The 25,394-nt window shown below is 31.6% G+C and overlaps 1 protein-coding gene across 3 annotated transcripts in view; it reads left to right on the top strand.

The window, feature by feature from the left end:
* The window catches only part of LOC145283583 (protein diaphanous homolog 2-like), a 182,230-nt gene that overhangs the window by 118,442 nt on the left and 38,394 nt on the right, over positions 1 to 25,394 (top strand). For all 3 annotated transcript variants that reach the window (XM_080132506.1, XM_080132505.1, XM_080132504.1), the window contains exons 16-19: positions 15,217 to 15,294; positions 18,191 to 18,387; positions 19,118 to 19,204; positions 21,584 to 21,736. In XM_080132506.1, coding sequence (XP_079988632.1) covers positions 15,217 to 15,294; positions 18,191 to 18,387; positions 19,118 to 19,204; positions 21,584 to 21,736 — 515 coding nt within the window. The remainder of the gene's footprint in view (positions 1 to 15,216; positions 15,295 to 18,190; positions 18,388 to 19,117; positions 19,205 to 21,583; positions 21,737 to 25,394) is intronic.

Below are 25,394 nucleotides of genomic sequence, written 5' to 3'. Positions count from 1 at the left end.
ATAATGTGTATGTGTTTAAAGTATGTTTACAAATAAAAATCTGGTAGAATGTATATGCATGAACAGAAATAACTATAGATAAATAACTATAGCTTAGAAAAACTGCACAATTTTATGGGAAGGATGTTGTAAGTTAATTACAAGGAAGTCATTATTATACTAATAGCAACTTATGAATGTAGACAGAAACTATTTTTGCAGATCCTTGTTCATCCTGTGACACTTCAAATGAATTTGCAACATAATATGATACATGCTATGGCATCAGCGGAATTATGCAGCGTTTCGTCCTCTTCCTGGCAGACAGGTGATAAGTAAGCCAGACAGTCTTCTCTCTCCAAAGAATATCAGCTTTATTACATGTAGAAATGTTAGAATCATGCTCTCTTTAAAAACCCAGACTAACAATCCTAACCTCTCAACAAATATGGCCTTGAAATTGCATGTCTTTCCTTAATTTTGGTCCTACAGTTATTCCAGTTTCGGACCCTTCTACATTTTATCATCTCTACCATAGTGCAGTTTCTGATTATTCCAGATACCATGATATCGTCATCACATTAAGTGCCAATGCTAATGCTGTGATCTTGGAATGGGATCCAATTTCTGAATGCCCTGCTCCAATCCACTTAAAGGATTCAATCTTTGACATGATCGTTGTTGCAGTATATGCTGCTACACTTGAAAGTGACTGCTCAAACAAGGACGGTTTCTATAGCGCTCTTCAAGACACTGTGCAACATATCCCTTTAAGCAATATGCTAATCATAGATGATGACTGGAATGCTCAAGCAGGGAAACGAGATGGATAGTCACATGATGTCATCAGGCTCTTTGTTTGCACAATCCTTATTTATAGGTGTGAAACCCAGCCCCTATGAATTATTAAAATTCAAAGGCTGGAACTCTTTGATCAGTGGTATTTTGGGTACATTCTCAGGATTCATATTTCCAGCAGTGTTCCAAATGCCAGGTCCACACACGCACACACATATATTTATAATATAATTAGTTTATCAAAGAGTATACTTTTAATAAAGTTAAACTTATCATGATAGAAAAAAAATCAATACTGTTAAGAGGAGCAATTAAATATATTAAATAAAAGATGAGAAATAAGTTATAACTTTATTATATCATCAGAATAATAAGGAAAAGTAAAAGAGAAAAAGAAAAATATCTCTAGTCCATAGCATTTCGAAACTAAATGCTTCTCATCAATTGTGGCCCTTCTCTTCTGATGAGAAGCATTTAACTTCGAAATGCCATGGCCTAAGAGATTTTTATTCTTTTGTTTTTTACTTTTACTTATTGCTCTGATGATATAATGAAGTTATATATAACTTCTATTCCTCATCTTTTATTTTATATATTATGTGATGAAAATTATAGAAATAATATTCCAAGATGATTAAGAGATGAAAAAGGAACAAACCGAAATTATATATTCATCAGAGTTTCGTCTTTATTTCAAGACTTCCTTGGGATGATTGATTTGAAGAAAAATGTATGTTTATGTAGTAATCATAGAGAAAAGCATGTATTTAAAGAAAATATCTACACTACTAGTTGACAAAAATACATACACCAACATAGACTTAAAAATTGTAAACAAAAGCAGTGGAACATTTAACAAATCTCCCAGAAATCTCTTAAATACAATAAAACATGGCCATCCTCTGTTAAATACCCTCCTCCCCGATATTCCCACATTTTATGCCCCCCCCCAACTCACAAATTTGACATCTTTATGTGCCCATAATATCTGGCATCAGTAACGCCGCAAGCCATATCTAATATTCTAACCCCACTAATGGGCATTATTAGCAGTTCCCGTATAAACTCTGGTGATTTATTTAACAAAGCAAAAATATTAATGTACAGAACAAAGCTATGCACAGCTTAGATATAACATCATTATACACTAATGTCTTCATTAAAAAAAAAAAATGGTTAAACTTTCTCCATGTACACCTCAATGTTAACTTAGCATTTCCTCCCAACACTCTTAAAAATTATCAGACTTATCATTGATATGACTTATTTTCAATTCAATGATAATTTCTACAAGCAAAATTTTGGTCTCTTCATGAGTAACCATCTTAGTGGAGTACTACTAGCCTGCTTAGTCTTAAAATACCTAAAATCTAATCCTTTCGAATTTAGATTACCTCCAAACACCAAATACTTTAGATATATTGATGACGTTTTAATCTTTCTCCCTGAAAACACATAGAGAATATTAAAAACAAATCAGACAGTCAAACCTTCCATAAAGTCTACCTATGAAAGTGACCTCATTACCATTTCTGCGCATACTTATAATAAAATTCAACAATAATCTATCCTTCAAAGTTCCTCACAAAACTACACACAAAAATGATTACATACATTTCTACTGACACCATAATAACAAAAATATAAACAGGTATGATAATCCCTTTCTTCCTATTGCCTTCAGAATATCTGGATGAAGAATTCAAATAAATCACCAAAACTTTGAAAAAAAAACATTGCAATTCCTACATATTTTATATTAAATGCTAAGAAAAAAAGCTGTACAAATATTTTCCAGAAACAGTAAGCAAAATACATACACCAGACACTTCTCTCATAAACAGGCATCTTTTATTCAGGCCAATAATACAATAATTTGCAACACTTTAAACAAACTAGGAATTCCAATAATACAAACGGCATCACAAACAATAAAACAAGCATTAAAAACAACAAAACATTTAAAAAATAAGCCCATATCTAATGCAGTTATGCAGGGTGTCCAAAAAAAATTTGCCGTCATTTTAAATGTCAATATCTCGGAAACTACTCAGTATATATCTTAATGAAACTGCATAAACTTTATGTTGAACATCAACAGTTTTATTAGTTAACAGTTCAAAGAAAAAAAAACAATGACCGATTTCATAATTTTTACAAATGTTCAATATGAGCCCTGCCTGTGACTCTGCACACGTCAAGTTGTTGCACAGTCTTGGATTACTGTGTTTAAGCATATTCCAACACACACAATGACTTTTGAAGTGAACGGCATTTCTCAATCTGGAAAGAGATAAATATCAAACATTAAACATAAAATCTTGAACTGTTTCTATACAAGCTATGATAATTTTAGGTCATTTCAATAAATTGCAAAAATTATTGGCCTGCGAAATGATGTCAAATTTTTTGGAATACCCTGTATATATGTTCTATGCCATAATTGTCATCAAATATGTTGGTGAAACTCAATAGGGGCTAAAGAAAAGGCTCAATGAATATAAGAGAGAGAAAAATAGCAATTTTCTGAATGCATTATTCTCTCATTCATTGCAGTATACTCATTGTTTTAACTTTAAACAAACTAAACTCATTAAATTCATTTTAAATAAATCTCGGATAGGACTTCTTGAATTGGTGCTCATAACAAACTCAAACACAATTAAACAGCGTAACAGTTTATACAAGTTACGTATCTCCTTTAATCAGTAAACTTATATTAAAAAGACCAGAACTTGAGATACACGTGAACTAACTTCCAACACAGAAAATAACATTGATAATAAAATAAAAAATGAATCAATAAAGCAAAGAATCATTCATTTCATATACACATCCAACATTTTGAATTCTGACGATTTTATTCATTCCAAAAAAAAGAACAGAAACAGCATCATATCTTTTTAAATTCAAACAGCTTTAATTTAATTAAGAAGAAAAAAAAATTCACTCATTTCATGCTGTGAATGCTATATACATTTTGAATGCTAACGGTTATATTTTTCATTCGGGAATAAAACAAAAACATCCATTTCACATTACAAACAACAAATATATTTTCAAATATTGTACTGGTATTTTTTTTTTATTTTTTATTTTTTAAATCAATCAGCCCAAGGAAATCTTGAAATAAAGACAAAACGTTGATGAACATATAATTTTGGTTTGTTCCTTTTTCATCTCTCCATATTTATTTATTTATTGTGTTTTTATGTGTATTTGTATGTGTGTATTTGTGAAAGCATGAATATTCAATGTTTTTTGTTTTTATTTTTGTTAACTGCTAAAATATTAAAATAGCTGACTCATTTATTCAACATTTTAAATGTTTTTTGTTTTTATTTTTGTTAACTGCTAAAATATTAAAATAGCTGACTCATTTATTCAACATTTTAAATGCTCTCAAATTACTAATTGATAAATTAATATTAAAATTTCTGATAAATTAAAATGCATTCGGTCTTAGTACTCCATGCGATTGCATTTTTTATTTAAATGTATTAATAGTAAATATTAGATTTCTAACAATGATAAAAAAAATACAGATGTCAGTTCATGTGATTGGAACTTGGACATTTGGGTGAATTCACCCTCATATCTAAATTAAGATTTTATATAACAGGTTTTGTCCATACTGCTATACTGAAATGAAACTTGGCGTCTCAAAATTAGTCAAGATAGGATTCGTTTGATTCTAAATGCTTTACAAGGATTCAAGGAATCAAATGAAGCAATCAAACTACCAATCAAGAAGTCAGACCCCATTAGCCAACAGGTAATATCATTAATAATCTACAAGCAACTACTAGGCTGGCTCAAATATACCCCAAGATTGGCCCCAGAGAGAATTGCTAAACAAATGCTCCAATGGATTCATGATGGAAAAAGCAGAGGACCAAAATTGAACAAAAAGCAGACAACTGAGAAAGATTTGATTGCGACAGGAAGAAACTGGGGGAACGCTGTGAATCTGACTTTAGACTGCCTCATGCATCATCGGATGTGGGAGTTGGAAAGTCTAAGTTTCAGCTGGCTATATCTCTGGTCATGCTGAACTTCTGTATTTGTACCGACTTGAGGATACAGTTGCTGCTACTGTTTCTATGTTGGCTATTATTGAAAAATGTCTAAGATAGCACCCATTTGAATAATTTTCTGATATGGATTCATTATTTTAGGGTATAAATAAAATCAAAATACAAATTTAAAGATATGGACTAAAGTTCCCTCCACAAAAAAGTCTGAACTAGAACCAAACATTTTATTTTTAGGAGGAAAACTGTTTTCTCAAATTTTTGTGCTTAATGCACAAAAATTTGAGAAAACAGACTCGCTTTATTTTATATGTCAGATATATTTAAAAAAAAGTAATTAATCTATAAATATTTAAAGATATAAGGAATTTGAAGCATAAGCAGTTTTACCAAGAATGAGTGAAGTTGACATAAAATAGATGAAAAAAAAAAATGTTGATATGATGTAAAACGACCAAACCAAATATGTATAAATATTTTTCTTTTCATTGTATGGATGTTGTGTTTGTTGTGGATTTGCCTTAAAAATATTTTACTTGTTTGTCTTATCCTTTTTCATTTCCCTCTGTTTGTCACATTTTTTATTATCACGGATTTCTTTTTTTTTTCTTTTTTTTTTTTAATCCTGTTCCTGTTTCCATCCTGTTTTTCTCAGTTTTTTTTTTCCTCCTTCCCCATTTTTCTTACCACTATTTCGTAACCCATTTAATACCATTCTTATAAATCAAAAAGAATCTTTCTTTTACAAGTTTCAGATTTCATCTTTTTATGATAAAGACAAAACGTAAAATCCTATGATAAAAGTTGATTTGTATTTATAGTCTGTTTTCAATTATGCCATGACGCCCCTAGGCCAGACCTCAAATGGGTTTCTACCAGAGAAATCCAGAGATCTCTACTAATAGCTATGGGTAATCCTATTGTATAGTTGACAGAGAACTTGTTGATGTATTTTTGTTTTAACTTCTAAACAAGACACATTGCCACTTGGAACGTAATGGGCTACTATTTGGGATCTGGGGGAAGTTGAGCAGTGAGATGTCTGTTCATATTATATTTAAATTTCTGCAGGTTAGTATAGTCAGGGAAGCAGAAAACTGTGTGAATTTAAAGTGTAATAGGCTGAGGGGAAAAGAACTAGTATATTAGGAGGCTATCCTGCATCTAGAAACCTTTAAAATGAAGAGGTGGGATTTTGCTGCTTGTCAGGTTAGTTGGGCCTGTGTGGAGAGTTAGGGTAAGTGTTCCAATCATGTACCCCTTTTCTCCTCTTTCTGATGACATTCCTGGGTTCTGAGTGGTTGCTTAGTACCTGCTAACAAAATAGTTGCAACTCTGATGAAAACTGCAGCTATTGAAGAGTCCGATTTCATTAGATTACCGCTCCCCATACATTTTCAAGAATATGAGAACGATCATCCAACATTGATCATCAGAGTTGTACCACTAAGGCGCAAAGGTCATTTTTTTTTTTTTTTTTAACACAAAAATAACAATCCCAAGGTTCTTTTCTGTATATAAAAAAAACACATATTCTGAGTAAAGTTTAGTGTTGCGTTTGTGTAAAAAAAAAAAAATAAATAAATAAATAAAATAACTCGTCCTAATGCTCTTTCTAATTAAAGCATTTTCGGACTGGCTCAGCTATTAAGTTTAAGTTAACTTTAGGTCAAGGATATGGCTCTTAGAAATATGGATTCTAGTGGCAAGCAGAATGGAGTCTCTTAGCCAAAAATGCAGGTCCCGCACTGTCAACCAAACTATAATCTCTGTCCCATCAATGAAGTGTTGCATCCTTGTGCCTGTGTATTTTAATGGAAGGTGCTCTGATGAACTCAAAGCACTTACATAAATATCCCCGACTGACCTGACAAGCAGCTAAATCTCACCCATACACTGTAGAGATGCTTAGATGCCGAAAAGATTTCTATTCAAATAGTTTCTTCCCTTGAACTGCTAGATTTTGGAATTTCCTTCAGTCCCTTCTTCCCCAACTGTACTGACATGCAGAAGTTCAAGTGTAATGTGAACAGACATCTCGCTGCCTAACTCCCTACATAGTATTCCTGTAGATTTGATATCAAATAGTAGCCCCTTACATCAAAGTGGCACTGTGCCTTGTTTGGGGTGAATTTTAAAAAGGGTGGGGGTGAGAATTCAGCATGGTGATCTGGCGCTGTCCGGTCCTCTCTCACTCATTCTGTGTGTGATATCATTATATCAAATTATTTTTCTCATTGCTGTCCCAAGAAGAAAAAGAACACCTCTCTCTCTCACTGTCCCAATTGCTTCATCATCTGTCTCCCTTTCTCTGTGAAATAGAATTTGTTTCAGTTTTCTCAAAATCTGGATGAAATGTCAGTCAATGCTGTCTACTGAACCCAGTTGACATGTGCCAGTTACAAGACCAGCCAACTTGTTTGTCAGCCAAATTTATTTATTCATATGATGAAAACAATCTTTCTATTTCCAAGATGATAAAAGCAATTTTTATTTTTTGCTTTGCATTACTTAATTGCAGGTTAATTTTTTTTGTTTTTTACTTTAAGAAGCCCCAAGTTTCATATAAACCTTTTTGATTTTGCATTTCATTAATATTTTCACAATGTCTCAGTTTTGTTTGTGCATTTACTCCGTTTTGGTAATTTAAAGGTTTTCTTCACTGCAAAAGTTATATCACAAATTTACATTTTGTCTCATTTTATCCATTTTTCTTCAATACAAAATACAGCAAATGAAGCAATCAGCATAGATTTTATGCTCTGTGAGAAACATGCCACTTATAGTTAAAAACATATAATGGCAGGCGATTCTGTTCAATTATTCACAAGACTTAACATTGATCAGAACCAGATTCAAATGTTTAGAGAAAAAAATCTTTGCTAAACCATAATCTTTGCGATAAAAGTGCAAAACTGATTTTAGTCACGTCCCGTTTAGTTGCATACTATGCTGCTCTCAAGATGAAACTTTGTTTCCAGTCAGTGCTAGACCACTTTACAGGTGAAGCATCTGTGATATTGAAAAACTCTATCCAAGATATGAAACTAACACATCAATGATGAATGTACTATAAAATGTGATTAGAACATTTCGATTTACACACACACACACACACACACACACACACAAATTTGCATGGTTGCGACATTGGTTGCTTTCCATGGAAGAATCCGGTCCTCAAAAGTCGCCTGACGAGGAGTTCTAGTTTTAACTCACCATTTGTCCTAAACATTAGAATGTCCAGTGTCATGACAATGTAAATTTGTTCATATTAATAAAAATATATCTTGATCTTCTTTTATTGAACATTCTTAATAATAATTAATATAATAATAATTATACGACAAATGAAGATGCACACTGTGCCTATAAGAGCAGAATTTAATCATTTTTAAAAGTCACTTTATCTTTTGCTTACAAATGTTTAAAGTGGAAACATAACGTTATCAAAACATGCAAAGTGAATTTAAAATTTAATAGTTGAAAAGACCAGACAAGTGCAAATTTATTTTAATAAACATATCTATTTATTAAAATTAAATACAATTTTTAAATTTTTTTTTAATAATATATTCTATGTCAGAAAATGCATTTTTTTTTCTTCTTTCGTATCACACTGAGGTAAAGCCTGGCATGTCTCCAAAGATTGAAAATTGAGGTTTAAATGTCCGATAAGCGTTGGTCGTACACATGGATTAAAATAAATCTACTAAGGAGCACTTGATATTTAGAATTCAAAGTTTATTATTTGAACTAATGTTGGGATGATTCCTAAATTTTTTCCAATTCCAGGAAAGTACTGGTTCACGATTCCGATACCAAATACGATTCCGATTCCCGTGGAATTGTTGTTTTGAAATATACCATTATATAATTGGAAGTTTTTATGTAGTGAAAAAATTTGGTACAACGAAAAAGTGGAAATACAATTAAGGGAATTTCGAAAACAATTTGAGTTTTGTTCATAAAATTTCTTTCATTGAAGATAAAAGTCAAGACAAATATTTTAACCCTGAATTAAACATGCACCATGAAATTAATGACAATCAATTTCAGGAGTTATTGTATATATTAAAAAATATAAAGAAAAAGTAAGTCATGGTTAATTCAACAAAAATACAATAACATCAAATTTCAAGGGGAATAACATGTTTTGTTTATCTTTTGATATTCATTTTTTTTCTCTCTCTTTGTCTTCGATAACTCTTTAAAATTTAACTTTTTTCTTTCTTTTTTTTATACAGCTTCAATCACTGATTTTTATTCCACTTTCTAGAATATTCTTGTTTTTAAATGAAATTTTAAAATAACTAAATCTTTGATTAAATTTTTAGCTTTTTATATTCAATTGTCTGAAATTATTTCTATTTATTTGACTTTTTAAAAAATGATTTTAACAATAAAAATATTATTTCTTAAATCTAAATAAATTGGTTTGTTTCTATATTTTTATTATATAATTATATACGTATCGTCCTTTAATGTTTATTCTTATTTAATGTCTTAATTTACCTCTTTATTTCTATATAAAAAAGTAAATTTTTGGTAATTGTTTATTTCTATTGTTAAATAAGTCATTTATTGAACTTGTGAAATCGCCTCTGCCATAATACTGTTTCTGATAACCTTTTTATTTTTTGTTAGGGGTTGGGAAACATTTACTTATGCTCACATCACGACTGTGATACCAGGCATCGGTGAATGTTAAGCCCCTACAGTCCTTTAGTTGAACGGCTCTGAGTGACTAGTTAGTCTGCAAAGTTAGGGTTCAAAGGATTAAAAAAAAGTTAAACATTTTTTCCCTTTTTTAATAAATTTTTCACATTTTGTTTTTGTTTTGTTTGTGTTGTGCAAAGAAGTTCCAAAAGAAATGTTTTAATGCTTCATTCGCAGAATATTTTAATGAAATGTAAATTTGTAAAAGAAAAGAAATTAAATTCACTTACTGCATTTATTTAACAGATAGCAAAATGATTTTCTTTTGTAGTTTTCCAAATACCTTAAGCGGAACCGTCAGTCAGCATAATATGTAGTTCTAACGTTTTTATTTTTGGATACTTCAAAAAAGCCGACTGACTGTCAAAGTTTTACGAACTGATACCACATGATCAGTTTCACTTTAGTTTTAGAAATATTTCTTGAAACAGCCTTTGTTCAGAAAATAGAAAGTACATATATTGTTCTATTAAACCTTTTATTGTTTAAATAATTTGACTTTGCTTGTTTTATTTTTTTTTTTTTTAATATAAAGGTTGGCAAGACATTTTTCATTTGCTAATGAGATTTTTCATTCATTTACTAATGGAAGAGTGTCAGTAAAAAAAACTAAAAAAACTTGCCAAAAGATAAGCATCCGCTTTTTTTTGTTTTTGGTCACCAGTTGGAAAGACTGATTTTTAACATGATTTACTCGCAATGAGAGCACTGTAAAATCTTTTTTCTCTAAGGGTTAAGTATTCATCAACTTTTTCATGGGTTTGACATAGTTAGACTGTTTTATACATAAATAAACTTTGCTCACAAATGAAAATAATATTACATCATGGCCCCCGAAGTTTTGCAATAGTGCAAACAGATAACTAATTATGGGCCTTGAAGTTTCGAAACATACAGGCAGCACCTATGTGACGGAATAAGAAAACTCATTAAGATAAATAAAGATTATCTTTAAAGTAGTTTATAAAATTCTTGTACATCATATTAAATATGTTATGCAAAGTTCTATGACGTTTTTATCATAAATTTTTGACAGCATTAATCTCACTTCACACAGTTCAATTTAAAAATATAAGAGAATCGTAATGAAAGAATCGTAAATCTAAAGTATTTTTTAACGATGCGATTCCCGATTTCCCCCAAAATACACAATTCTTATGATTCTGATTCCGATTAATCGTCCCACCACTAATTTGAACCCATGCGTATGACCAATGCTCCACACTGTTTTCAGACGTTTAGATTTCATTCAGCCTCAATTTCTAACGTCTAAGGGCAAGAAAAATACTGTATTTCCTGACAAATATTTTACTCATCAAATATAAAAAAAATAAAAATTTAATTTAATTTTAATATATGTTTATTAATAAATTTGCACTTGTCTGGTCTTTTCAACCATTAAATTTTAATATATATTCTAAATCCACTGATAGCATTTAAATAAATATTAAAATTAGGATGTTGGTAACCTTCTCCACAAGAAGTTTGCCAACATCCTAAGTGAAAATGATTTTTATGAAATGAGCTGGATTCGAACTTGAAACAACCAGATTGCCAATCAATGCCATTAATCACTTGATCACCGTCAACTCCCAATGAATAAAATAATAACACCATATATTTATTCTTGGCAAACAGTTTTTGATAAAGCACATTGTGTTTCTAAGAGTCATTTTTGTATATGTATTTACATCTGTCCGCAAATACCTTACACATTATTTATATCTTATATATAATGTGTGTTTATTTTCTTGTGTATATATTTATCCCTGCATCGTTATCTATACATATGAGAGTATTTTAGTTGTAACATTGTGATAGGTTTGAGGTTTAAAGGTCGTGACAATGTGATGTAAGATTATAAGCACAGAATAACTTTAAATAATGTCATGAACTTGACATGCAAAACCTTGCATCACATTGTCAGAGCCAAAACTCAAAACATATTTTCCATCAGGACAATGAAACATGTGTAAGACATCCAATAATGGAAACAATATAGACATTTGTCGATATTGTCAGTTAAATTTTTAAAAATATATAAACATATACAAAAATCCTGATTGTGGATTTTTTCTGTTCCTTCGTCATCGGAACATAACTTTATATATTTAAAAAAAAATAATTTGTGATTACAAATTAAATAGATTTGTGAATTTCAAGTACGAGGGGCGTGCAATAAGTAATGCCCCTGACCCACTTCCCATAGCAGTAGAGCAACGAAACTTGGCACAGTTATTAGTCTTTCTCTACATAGGAACCACCCAGAGTTATGCATTTCTCTCATCGTTTGATGCAGCTCTGGAGACCGTTTTTGTAGAACACCCCAGGTTGATCCTCCAACCACGATGTGACTTCAGAAATCAAGGCTGCATCATCTGGGAAACGCTTTCCTTTCAAAAACAACTTCATGGCTGGGAAGAGGTGAAAGTCAGAGGGTGCAAGGTCATGAGAGTAGGGAGGATTTCATAACCACACGCCTGTGCTTCTGATCTGGCGACATGCGAGTTGTGGACCGGAGCGTTGTCCTGCAGCAGGGTACCTTTGCTGATCTTGCCCCGCCTCTTGATTTTGGTACCTTCTCTTAATTTCCTCAAAAGTGAAGCATAATAGGCTTCTGTAATCGTGGTACCCTTTGCCAGGAAATCTATCATCACTATTCCGTCCTGGTCCCAGAAGACTGTGAGCATGACCTTGCCCGCAGAGGGCTGCACCCTTACCTTCTTTGGAGGTGGTGAGTCCAAGTGCTTCCACTGCATTGACTGGGCTTTGGTCTCTGGATCATAGTGATGAACCCAGGTTTCATTCTATGTAATCAGTCTTTTGAAAAACTTTGTCTCATCTCCTTGACATATCTCCAAATTCATCCTCGAGCACTCGACGTGTTCTCGCTTCTGAAATGGTGTGATTAACCTGGGAATCCATCTGGCAGACACCTTATGCATATGCAAATGGTCATGAATGATAGTTTCCACAGACCCCATACTAATCTTGACATCTTGGGCTATTTGGCGAATAGTAATGTGCTGATCTTCCAAAATGGCAACCTCAACTTGACTCAATGGCAGAAGAGGGGTGACCAGGTCTGGGAGCTGTTTCCACAGACTTCTGGCTATGTTTGAATTCATGATGCTAGCGTTTTACAAGGTCATATGATGGGGCATTATCACCATAAGTTTCTTTCATTTCATCAAAAGTCTCCTGTGGTGTGCATCCTTTCAAATACAAAAACCGGATCACTACTTGACATTCAACAGGCTCCATTTCACATCTCAGTTCAAACACCTGTAAAACAGAAACCACAATTAGTTCAGAGCTGTAATTTGCTACATAACCCGTAGAGATATAAATCATTGCACATGCAAAATTTCAGCTAGATCAGACAACTGAAAGTGAGTCAGGGCCATTACTTATTGCATGCCCTTCGTACATAAATATTATTTTTAATATTTGGGACAATTCCAACCAGATGAAAAAGTTCGATATTCAAGATAGAGCAATAGTATGAGAACAATTGGATTTTAAATTCTGTAAATTAAATTTTACAATTTATTTTTCAACAAGGAGTACAAAGAAAATATTTTTTTTTTAATTTTTATTTTCTTTGCACTCTTTGTCAAAAGATAAATTGTAAAATTTAATTTACAGAATTTAAATCAAATTGTTCTTATATATTATTATGTTACAGAAGATCGGCACAATATTGATACCATTGGTTTCAAATCCAAACAAGACCTATATTTGGTCTCCTATGTTGGACTCATCAGCCTGTGTAGACAAAAACCTGGGCTGATGAGAAACCAAATATAGATCCCCCTTTTTTTTTTATGTGAAACCAATGATTCTGAAGTTATCTCGATCTTCTGTAATGCATAAATAAATATTTTGTTCTTATTTTTTCAGTTTTCTTAATAATTGAGCATTCTGCTGGAGGTTCTGATCCACTTACTTTGCACGTACACACACAGATATAGTGTAATAACAAGTCTGCAAAATTATGTCTTTGCTGCACATTTACTCACATACTCATCAGATGTTTACTTTAATAACTTGGAAAAAAAACACCATTTTGGCATTTTTTCTCATTACTTATATATGCACTTATATTATAAAGTACTATATTACATATTACTTTTTTCAGTATTTCCTTCAGCAGTGCTCAATACATATGTACAGCTTAGTAGTATTATAAAAAATATATATACTTAGAGCAAATAAGCTACACAGAAACTTAATGTTTCATTCCCAAGGTAAATCCCCAGGCCAACTGTATGGATTTAATTTCTGTGATTGTTTTATAGTTAAACAATGTCTAATCTAGCGTTTTTAATTTTATTACCTCCCTCTAGCTATTAATTTCCTATGGTCAATAAATTTTACCCCCTCTATTTAAATGATTTGGAGTATGCTCACTTCTAAGTTGGTCAAACAACAAAGAATGAGCTCATACTTACACAGGAAATCTAGGCCATTTCATCTGTCTATAATGCTTAAAATCTGGAATCTTCTATGTCATAATATGAATCTAAAATAGTAATTGATAATAATAATAGAAAAATGTAATAAGTTGTAGGAAATAAGGACTCTGATTGGTCAATAGCTAAAGTAAGCACAGCTTAACTATAAAAACGATCCTAAAACTTAAATCCATGTAATTAATCTGATTTTCCTTTGAAATAAAATAAACGTTTCTATACGGGATAGAATGATAAAATTATCGTGCTAGAAAAGACGACCTGATTCCATTTCAGTTTGATGAAAACCGGTTTTCTTTTTTTAGTGCAGACCATCTACTAGTTGGCCAATTGTGTACAATGCACAAGAGTGATAGGAGCCTTCTATCATGTCTGAAAGTAACACAATGTTCATCAAGCGAGATCAGAGATGCGCAGCCATATAATTTATGCTCTCTACCGATCCAAGTTATGTCAATAGGACCATTGCCAACATCTTTAAAATGCATCGCTGGATTGCCATGAATAACAGGGATGTGCCCAGGGTGATGAAAAAGTTTCCGGCTACGGTTATGGTCTTTGGTGAGATTTCCAGTAAAGATCACATCATGCCACCTCACATCTTCGAAGTCGGCGTGAAAGTCAATGCCAAAGTGTACCTAGATATGCTGAAGAGTGTGGTGATCTGGTACTGGCAGACCCTGGGTGTGACAGCAGGACTCAGGGCCAGCTCATAAGTCTAAAGAGACCCAGGATTGGCTTCAGAAGGAGTGCTATGGCTTTGTACCTTTCTCTCACTGCCTCCCTCCTCAGCCTGAACCTTCTGGACTACTTCGTTTGATCGTACATCAAGAATATCACCAAACCTCTCACAGCACCAAAGCCAATCTGACCGCTGCCATCCGCTGAGTATTTGTCAAGCTCCTTCCAGCGCTTGTGGAAAAGGCATGCTCCCAGTTCCGGACCCATATTGAGGTAGTGATTGAGGCTGATGGTGGTTACATTTAATAGATGTTAGCTCTACTACGTAATCAAGTTACCTGAACTGATTTTTTTAATAAAAGTTTTAAAATAAAGCTATATTGTTGTGTACTTTAGGCTGACACCTTTATCAATTTACCGTGTATAGCTTATTTACCATAAGTATACTTTTATAATACTAATATATATATATATATATATATTACACACAAAGACATACAGTTTATATTATTTGTTTTTTGTCCTTTCAGAAAAAACAGTCAAAGAAAAACCACGGAAGAAAACAAAGGAATTAAAAGTCCTTGATTCGAAAGGAGCACAAAATTTGTGTACGTATCTTTTACTCAACTCATACAGTGGTTGGACAATGGACAATATAATGGAAATACCTTGAAATTTTAAATAACTTAACGCGACATGAAATCTATTCATATAACACTTGAATGATTTCTTCAGGAATTTTGTGCCATTCTCCAACTAAAAACATTTTTAATTTTTTCAATGACAAGAGAGGGGAATCTTAGCTTCCCACTTTCTAAAATACACCACAAATGATTAATGTTTAAATTGTGTTGACCAGATTAGATGTCCTTTTTGCCATTCAGTTGCGATTTTTGCTGTGTGAATAGAACCATTATCATCTTGAAAGATGGCATTTCTGTGTAGAAACAGTTCACTGACCATATGATGAACTTGGCCATCCAAAATTTTCACCTCAAGTCATTACTGATCCAACTCCATGTTTAAAAGTTGGAAGAAGGCAGTCTTGATTGAAGGCTTCTGTCGACTGTCTCCAAACATACACATGGCCAGAGGTTGCAAAAATAGTAAAGGATGATTTATCAGAGAAACTGATATCTTTACATTTTTGATGTTTCTACACCACTCTAAATATTTTTTAATAGTTGTGAATGAATGCAGTGGTTTTCTGATGACAGCTGTCTCATGAAGTCCAACCTTAGGAAGATCTTGACAAATAGTTTTTGTTGAAACATGATTATTCAGATGATTAAGCTCTGCTGTAATTTTAGATGTCATTTTGTGCTCTTTCTTCACAATCTAGACAGTTTTGGCTTTCTTCTAGAATTTTGTTTAGAGGAAGGTATTTTTCCCTATTTTTCATAGGTTGTTATCACCTTCAAGGCAGTGTCTCTCAATATGGCCACCATCTTAGCCACCTCTGCTATAGTAGTACCTGCTATATGAGTATAGAGACCAACAATCTGCCGTCTTTGAAAATATGATAGATCTGTCAGTTTAATTTTTCTTATTACTATGCACAATGTAAAATAAATAAATAAATTTAACCAATTAATCCAGGATAATAATAACCATAAAAAAAGAATCAAACCTACATTTTGATACATTTTTTTTTTAAGTTTTTTATTTCTGTTATTTTGTCCAACCCCTTATATATAAAAGAGAGATTATATTATATCTTATGTATAGATTTTCCCCCTATTCACTTTGCCGGTATAGCTTTACAATTAAAAAGATAATGCGAATATTGTTTGTGTTCTAAAACAAAAATACTTTAATTTCCAATTGATATTTTTTCTTATTATATTGAATCCTAACAACCTTTTCCATTTTGATTAGTAATGTCATTAAAATGGAGGAGATACCCATCTGTCAGTCACAATTGTTACTGTTGCTTGAATTATTGAATTCAAATACCTCATAAGATAAATAATTTGCACCTAACTACTTGTTAAATCTATGGATGTTCAAACATATAATAATGATTCATATTTTCTTACATCAATGCTTATTTCATCTGTGCTCCTAATTTCCATAAATTATGTAGATTACAGAAAAAAATACAAGTAAAACAACAATTTGCAATTCTAATATTTACATTAAAAAAAAACCCTTCCTCATCTTAGTTCAGTTGCTTTTTAAAAAAATTTCTATTGCAATCATCTAAATTATTTAGAGATGAAAAGGTATCAGTATTAATATCAAAAAAATTATTTTTATATAAGCTTCTTCTGTAAGAATAAAATAAAGAATGATTAATAAAAAAATGTTTTTAAAAAACATTAAGTTATTGCAAGTTTTGCTATAAATATGAAATTTAAATTTCTTTGAATTTAATAAATAAATTGTAATTAAGTTTTTTTTGTTTGTTTTCAACTAATAGAATATCAAAATAACTGGAAATGGAAATTCATTGTTTTATGCAGTTACATTTTTTATTTAAATACAGAATGCATTAATCTATAATATAAATCTCACCTGTCTGTTTAAATGTATGTATGTTTGTATGTCTGCCTAAAACTTTCAACAGAGGCGACGGATTTTCATGAAATCGATATTGTTTTGAAGCTTCGGACGACAAATATCGAAAAATTGGCTAAAAAACATTAATTCTCTCACCCTCAACTGAGCACTTTGCTACAAGGAGGTCGCTTTTTTCACCGGTATTTTTGAAAGTCATCTCCTCTTTTCGATTGACTAGCCTTAATTTAAACTTTCGCCACTTCCAGTTTGGCGATGGATGTAACGGCAAACACGTCACATTTTTTTTTTCACCTTCTTTTCCTCTTGAGCAGTACAGGTTCGAGCCTGCCTACTTAATAAAACTTTTTTTTCTCAACACACGCCTCCAAACACCCCGGCTAGTACTAAATAAAAAATTTCCAACAATAGAAAAACCAAAATCGTATGCTGAGATCCATAATAAAAAACAAAACCTTTAGGTCACTCTTCAGACCACTCTATTTACATTCGCAATATATTTTATAATTCTAAACAGCTTAATTTGTACTTGTTGTTGATATTTAATTATTGAAAAATGTCTCCATTATAAATATTTTCTAAGGTAGATTAATTACTTTTGAAAAGAAATTGAATCAAAATATTTTTTTGTTAAAAATACGAACCAACTGATAAACCAGAATCACACATCGTTTTTATAGAAAGAATGTTATTAATAGGGCTATGACAACAGAATATTATTTTCATTGTTTTTACTCTAAAGTATATATCTGACAATTAATCAACTGAGAACCACATCACTCTATATAAAAGCATATAAGATATCAACACATACACACTCTAGAGTCAAAACAATGAAAAGAATATGCTGTTGTCCTAGCCATAGTTATTAATCACAACGATTAAGTGACGAGACTGAATTTACTTTATTATATTCATTAACACCACTCAGGAATGTTTTTTTTTCTGCTTCCTTCCATTTCTCTTTTCATTTTTGCTTTGCAGCTATTCTTCTTGGATCTGTCAAGCTTCCTTATAAGGAAATACGGCGTCGTATTCTTGAAGTAGATCTCGAGAATCTCTCACAACATGTGCTCGAGCAGTTGTTGAACTATTTGCCACCACAGGATGCGATCTCACAGCTTGCCAACATGAAGGACCAGTACGATAATCTTGCCGAGCCGGAGCAGTTTACAGTTGTGGTGAGTCTCTTATAGACAAGTCAGCTTTTCACTCTTTATATAAAACACATACTCACACTTCACCATACCTCCTTACATGCTAGGCTTATGTTATGTTGTTAAAAGTGTTAACAAAATAAGAAAATAATTGAGAATAACAAGGAGATAAATTCAAATATAATCTTCGCTTAGCTATAATTTATGTTCTTTTTCCATTGTGAACTTTATGTTTGCAAAACTTGTCAGACACGTTCAAAGAACTTGGCAGCCATTTTCTTTCTAGGCTGCTGTGTCTACATACATATTGTTACAGGCTTCTAAAACAGCTATATTAACATACCTGGTTTGTTTATGAAAAAAATTTACATTTTTATATTTAATATCACATACCTAACCACCCCTCTTTCTCTCTCCACATGCCCTTCCCCCCATTTGATATCTGACCAAATCTCTTTACTTTCTTTGAACTTATCACTACACCTACCACTTCTTTACCGGATCTTCTTCAGAATCTTTTGTATAAATCAGAATTTCTTTTTCAATAAAGCTCTTTCTACCATAAACCTAGTTTGACTTGAGAAAAAAAAAAAAAAAAAAAAAAAAAAGCTTGGTTCGCTAAATGTGTCTGTGTTATTATGTTAACTAGTTTGTTCTTATGCTTATCCACTTGTTCCATATATTGACCATTACATAAGTATATGTAGTATTACACTATGTTTAAAGTATTTTATGTTATTTTATTTTTTTTCAGATCTCTGACATTAAGTGTGTAAATCAACGAGTCTCTTCCTTGTTATTCCGTGTGAAATATGATGAAATTGTCAACGATATTAAACCAGTGAGTATCATATCTTCAGGAATGTTTAATATTTGTTATAATCATATTTAGATAAATTTCCATATATAGGAAAGATAAACGTTTTTATATGAAAAAAAAAATTATATATATTTAAACTAGCAGGATACCTGAGGGCAAAGTGTAATCTAACTTCTTTCCCTCTCCCCCTCCATCCACTCTTTCTTGCCATACAGCCCATTTCTCTCTTTGGACGCACATGCACATAGCTCGAGTCTGCATAAGAAAAATAACTGAAAAAAAAATCAGATGTATTTTGTGAATGCTTAATTTAAATATCAAAACTTATTATATTCATAAATACTAGCAGGACCTGTGGAAATTCTGCAGAGGACTCATATGTAATTTATTGATGTTGGCATTCTATGGATATTTAGCATAAGTCGAGATGCTCTGATATTATTGTAGCTCTTTTGTTAAAACTGCAAAAGTATTTATCTAAGCTAGCAGTGACACCCAGCGTAGTCCAGTCATAAAGTACGCTTAAATATATTTGAATTTTTGCAGATTTCATATATATTATTAATGGTTTGATCGGTTTTTTTTTATATATTATAAAGTTGCGATTTCAAAAATAAACAAATATCCATATGACTTGGGTGCATCAGTTTGAATTGATACCAAAACCAAAACTTATGAAAAAAAAAAAAAAAAAATATGTATATATAACTTGAGTTCCTTCAGCTACAATCGAAACCAAAACTTATGAAGAATTCTTGGTAAAATTATTTCTAAAAAAATAAATGACTTGAGTGCCATCAGCTATAACCAAAATCAAAACTTCTGATGAATTCTTGGTAAAATTATTTATTAAAAAAAATGTAAGTCCATAACAATTAAACGACAGTCACTCAGATGTAAGCGTGACACACAAAATAAATAACACACACACGCTATCCTATTAATATATAGACTAGCAGGACCCATGGAAATCGCACAGAATGAGAAATCTATTTAATCAACAAATATGCTTTGATAAAGCTGATATTTTTCTGGATAGCGCAAAAAATTAGTTTCTTAGACAAAAAAATCAATAACATGCAGCAAATATGCAATCTAACATTTCTATGAAAATAGTGTCCATTGTATTTTAAATATAAAACGGACCGAAATGAAATAAATTAATAAATATTAATATATACTCAGCAAATAATATTGTGCTACATGGTTGAATACAAAGAATAAAAAATGACATATTAAGAGGCAATCTATAATTTAATTTTCTTTTGTTTTTTTGTTTGTTTTTGCCTTTTTTTTTTTTTTTTTTTACATGTTTTTTTGTTGACCTTTTTCTTCGATGAAGAACCACTGTACATCAAAATTACTACAAGCCCCTTTCTCACATCATTACAACACTGATCATGTATTATTATAATGAGAATTGGAAAGTGAGGCTACATCAAATATTCACTCATATTCTTGTCCAGGGTTGCCTTGCCAGATCGACCCTTTTAAAAGCCAAATTTTGCAAATTTCACCTTATTTGAAGCAGTTTGGCTTTCAAAAAGTATATTTGGCTTTTATGAAAGTGTAACGTATGGACTAATTAAGTGAAGGAAAAAGCAGAATATTGTATAGATATTTATACAACATTTCCATGTTTCGGAAAAATATAAACTTGTTTCATTTTAAAAATTATTCTATCAAGTTTTTAATAAATCTTATAATACTTTCCTTGAAAATGATTTTATATGACTTATTTTTTTAATTATGATCGTTTGGACGAGGAGAGGTAGTCTGTTGATGGTGGTTCACGACCACAAATTCAAAATGGGGATTGTGAACGAGAAAATCAAAATCATCAAAATATTTTTATTTTCTATATAAATTACACCTGATCCTTCCCATACACATGCGCACTTGCCCATGCATGTTTGATGAGTTTTGGTGCATGCGCACTTGCCACTGTATGCAATGATCTCCTTATTAGTTCATTTTTATTATAAAACTAAAAAATAAAATTATTTTGGAGTTGTAAGCCATTTTAGTTTCAGAAGAAAAGAAATCTTGTTCTGAATAAAATGGCAGCTGTCAATCCATACAAGTTTTGAATTGTAAAAGTTTGCAGATGAAGACGAAAATTTCTTCTCATATAGACACGAAAAATTATGTGTGGGGAATTTTTAAAAATCCAGTATATTTTATGGAGTTATTTTGATTTCTGATTGGTTGCTAGTAGAGCACTGCTCCTTTAGATTGGTCAGTTTTAATCACCCCTGCCTATAAATAGAACCTTCCAATTCTTGGGAACCATACCTTGTAAATTATAGCAGAAATATTGCAACAAATACTGTGTTCATTTTTCCTCAAATATTGTACAAATTCTGCATATAGATTTGTGTTGTTTTGTCTCGTTTGCAGAACATTGTGGCAGTAACAGAGGCGTTCGACCAAATCCGCAACAGCTCTAGCTTCTCCAAGGTGATGACTCTTATACTCAGTATTGGTAATTACATGAACTCTGGGTCACGCAATGCAGAATCAATCGGCTTCGAAATCAATTATCTTAATAAGGTAAGCATTTATCTCTGTGTGATTATTTTATGTGTTTGTATACGTTGTGAAGCCTAGATTTTTTTTAGGTAAATAATGACAGCTGTATAAGCGCAACTTAAATAAAAACCAAAGGCAAAAAAGTCAGTTTCTTTTCCAATCTCAGACATAATTCCAAGATACAAACACAGATAAGAAATACTTATGGTGATTCAGACATGAATTAACACTTTATTTACATGGGAAGAACAAGAACATAAGTGCGTCCTAAGATCGTATACATCCACTTGACGACGTTATGATGGATCAAAGTCTAAACTTTCATATTGTATGAAGTATTCCTAAAGTTATGCCACAGAAACGTTGATCGCTCAAAAACTGAGTGAAATGTATAGTAGTTATTGTTATCCAAGAACATCAGATCAAATTTGAAAAAATCACAAGTTGAAATTACTGGTTATCTTTAAGTACACATACAAACAATCCTGTGTATTTAAAAAAACTGCTTAGGAAATTGAGAAAACAAATTTATTTTCATAATTAAACATTTCTTCTTTTTTTTCTCCTTTTCTCCTTTATATACCCATGTTATTATTCTATAATAATAATACATACTCGTGTTATTATTCTATAATAATAATACATACTCGTGTTATTATTCTATAATAATAATACATACTCGTGTTATTATTCTATAATAATAATACATACCCGTGTTATTATTCTATAATAATAATACATACTCGTGTTATTATTCTATAATAATAATAATAAATACCCGTGTTATTATTCTATAATAATAATAAATACCCGTGTTATTATTCTATAATAATAATACATACCCGTGTTATTATTCTATAATAATAATAAATACCCGTGTTATTATCTCTATATAAATAAAATGAACTCATTTTTTCCCCTCCGACTTTGACCTTTATAGGAATGCACCTGTATACATTTGGTGCAGCCGTATCATTCACAAACTGAATCACGACATCTGCCGTATGTTATAGGGTTAATACATATCCAGTATCTCGCTGATCAGAGTTTCCTATATTCTGTCTGGTGAGAGTCCACTGTAAAAATCGGTTACATTTAATGGAAGTAGTAAAGTAAACTCTCTCTAACAAATTCATCCTACCACCGCCACTCACGCCGTTCCAGACCGTTCACAGCAGACATTTAAAACCGACCACCGGTTAGAATTTATCTAAAGACTGGACTGGACTTACGCTGAAACGAACCACGCTTACTTTGCCATTGGTTAGCATAAAACATAAACACAATTTATAAAGCATTTATTATAATAAAATTAGATTCAAACAGAACACAATCCGTTACCTGAAATTGAATTCAGGAGACATTTAAAACCGACCACCGGTTAGAATTTATCTAAAAACTGGACTGGACTTACGTTGAAACAAACCACGCTTACTTTGCCATTGGTTAGGATAAAACATAAACACAATTTATAAAGCATTTATTATAATAAAATTAGATTCAAACAGAACACAATCCGTTACCTGGAATTGAATTCACAATTACATTACTTCGATTTCGTTATAACCCGCGTGGATAGAGTTTAATGAAAACCTGAATTGCCATTTACGTGAAACGCACCAAACTTACTTACACAAACACAACTTCCGTTTTGCTCTTTCCTTACGTGCTTTTTTTCTTTCTTTCTTTCTTTCTTACCTTTCGTTGTCTTTTTGCTTTATGGGTGATGGTGGTGGGGGTACTTCCCTATGTTTCTCTTTCTTTCCATAAACATAAACACAAACTAATCGCTATACTGCGATTTACGCTACGGCATGTTTAAGATCGTCACATTCATAATCTTTCCTTTCGGTCTTTCCTTCTTTCTTTTCTCTCCATTTTCTGCTCTTTCCATTGTTAAAACGAAACGAAACAACCTGATATTCCAGGTTTTACTTACACTCTATCACTCTACCTTGTGTATCACTCTCTATTTGTGCCACGTTCCTTTACTTTTTCACCGTACCACTTACCAGACGACATTCAGGTAAATTTATATGCGGCGATATTCACGTACATGGACTTCCCTTTTTGTTCTTTTTCTTGGCGGCCGGTTTACGTTACTACACGTTAGCCATGGATCGGACGATCGCTGTCAGACGTCACGATAATACTTCTTTTTTTTTTTTTTTTTTTTACTTTTATTAACAAATAAAAAAAAAAAGATTGAAAATACTTTCAAACATAAAAAAACTGATTCATGTAAGTAAAAAAAAGTAGCATTTATTGCCTTTGGTAATAATTATTAATTGCTTATTTGTTTTGTTTTTCAACTTCTTTTCGACTAACCATTCTTAAATCTCACTATAAAATCGATTTTTCCCAGTACATATATATAACAAATAAATGTTATCAAAGCCAAGATAAGTTACTTTTCTGCCAAACTGGATATATTTTTCGTGTTTTTATTCAATGTAACATATTTAATCAGCTCGAAAACCGATGCCGTCTCACACCCTCTTTAACACCGTAAGTATAGAAAAAGGTGTTATAAATACAAAACTATACAAAATACTATTAAAAACATGCCGAATATATGTCAACCTATGTCACATTAACATGTATTGAGCGAGTTTTTAACAGTATTTTTTATTAGGTTTTTTATTTATAACATCTTTTCCCAAACTTACCGTGTTAAAGAGAGAATCAGTTTTCGAGCTGAATAAACATGTTACATTGAATAAAAACACGCAAAAATATATCAAGTTAGGTAGAAGAGTAACTTATCTTGCCTTTGATAACATTAATTTGTTATATATTTGTTTGACAACTTTTGCGAATCTATGTGTACAGTAATACAAACCCATAGTGAGAAAACACAGAACATTATGGAGTTTTTTTGGGGGGAGAATTAGCGATTTTGGAAACTTTCAGACGATTACTTAAAAATCTAGCGATTAAAAAAATTAAGAAAGATTAAAATGAAGCGAAATTTAAGTTTCCGTTCCATTTTTACAACAACCGTAAAACAGTGCATACTCTGCAAGTTTTACCGTAATTTATAAGCATATTGAAACACTAAATCAACATTTTATTTATTTTTTTGCATAATTAATGATGGAAGTATTTTTCTGTTTATTTTCTTAACATCTGTTAAAAAAAAATAAATAATTTGTACATTCTCTTGAAAAAAAAGAATCAAACTTTTCTCTACTTTCACATGTGTTCCATTTTAACAAACTGAGCCACAGCAACGCGTGGCCGGGTACAGCTAGTTCTATAATAATACATACCCGTGTTATTATTCTATAATAATACCACAAACATAAGTTAGACATGAGACTGCATACCTCTACCATAAAACGTAAGGATGACCCAAAATATTATCTGGGCTTTACTTCTCCATATTATATGAAGTATTCGTGCAGTTATGCCATGGAAACATTAATAACACAAAACCTATTTATTTCATAAGGGTGAAATTTTCCATGGTGATTACTGTTAGGGAACAAAAGCATCATTTGGTAAAAGCAAATTTCACTAAAAAAGACAAAATAATAATTTGATGACAAACTAAAATTAATACATTTAAATAGAGATATAAATTCTGTAAAAATAAAAATAAATAAAATAGACTTATTTGGGCTTTACTTCTCCATATTGCATGAAGTATTACTGAAGTTCTTCTCTGAAAATGTTG

This window comes from Euprymna scolopes, chromosome 8 (assembly GCF_053919585.1).
Source record: "Euprymna scolopes isolate OS-2025 chromosome 8, ASM5391958v1, whole genome shotgun sequence".
NCBI lineage: Eukaryota > Metazoa > Mollusca > Cephalopoda > Sepiida > Sepiolidae > Euprymna > Euprymna scolopes.
This window is presented reverse-complemented; position numbering and strand designations above follow the sequence as displayed.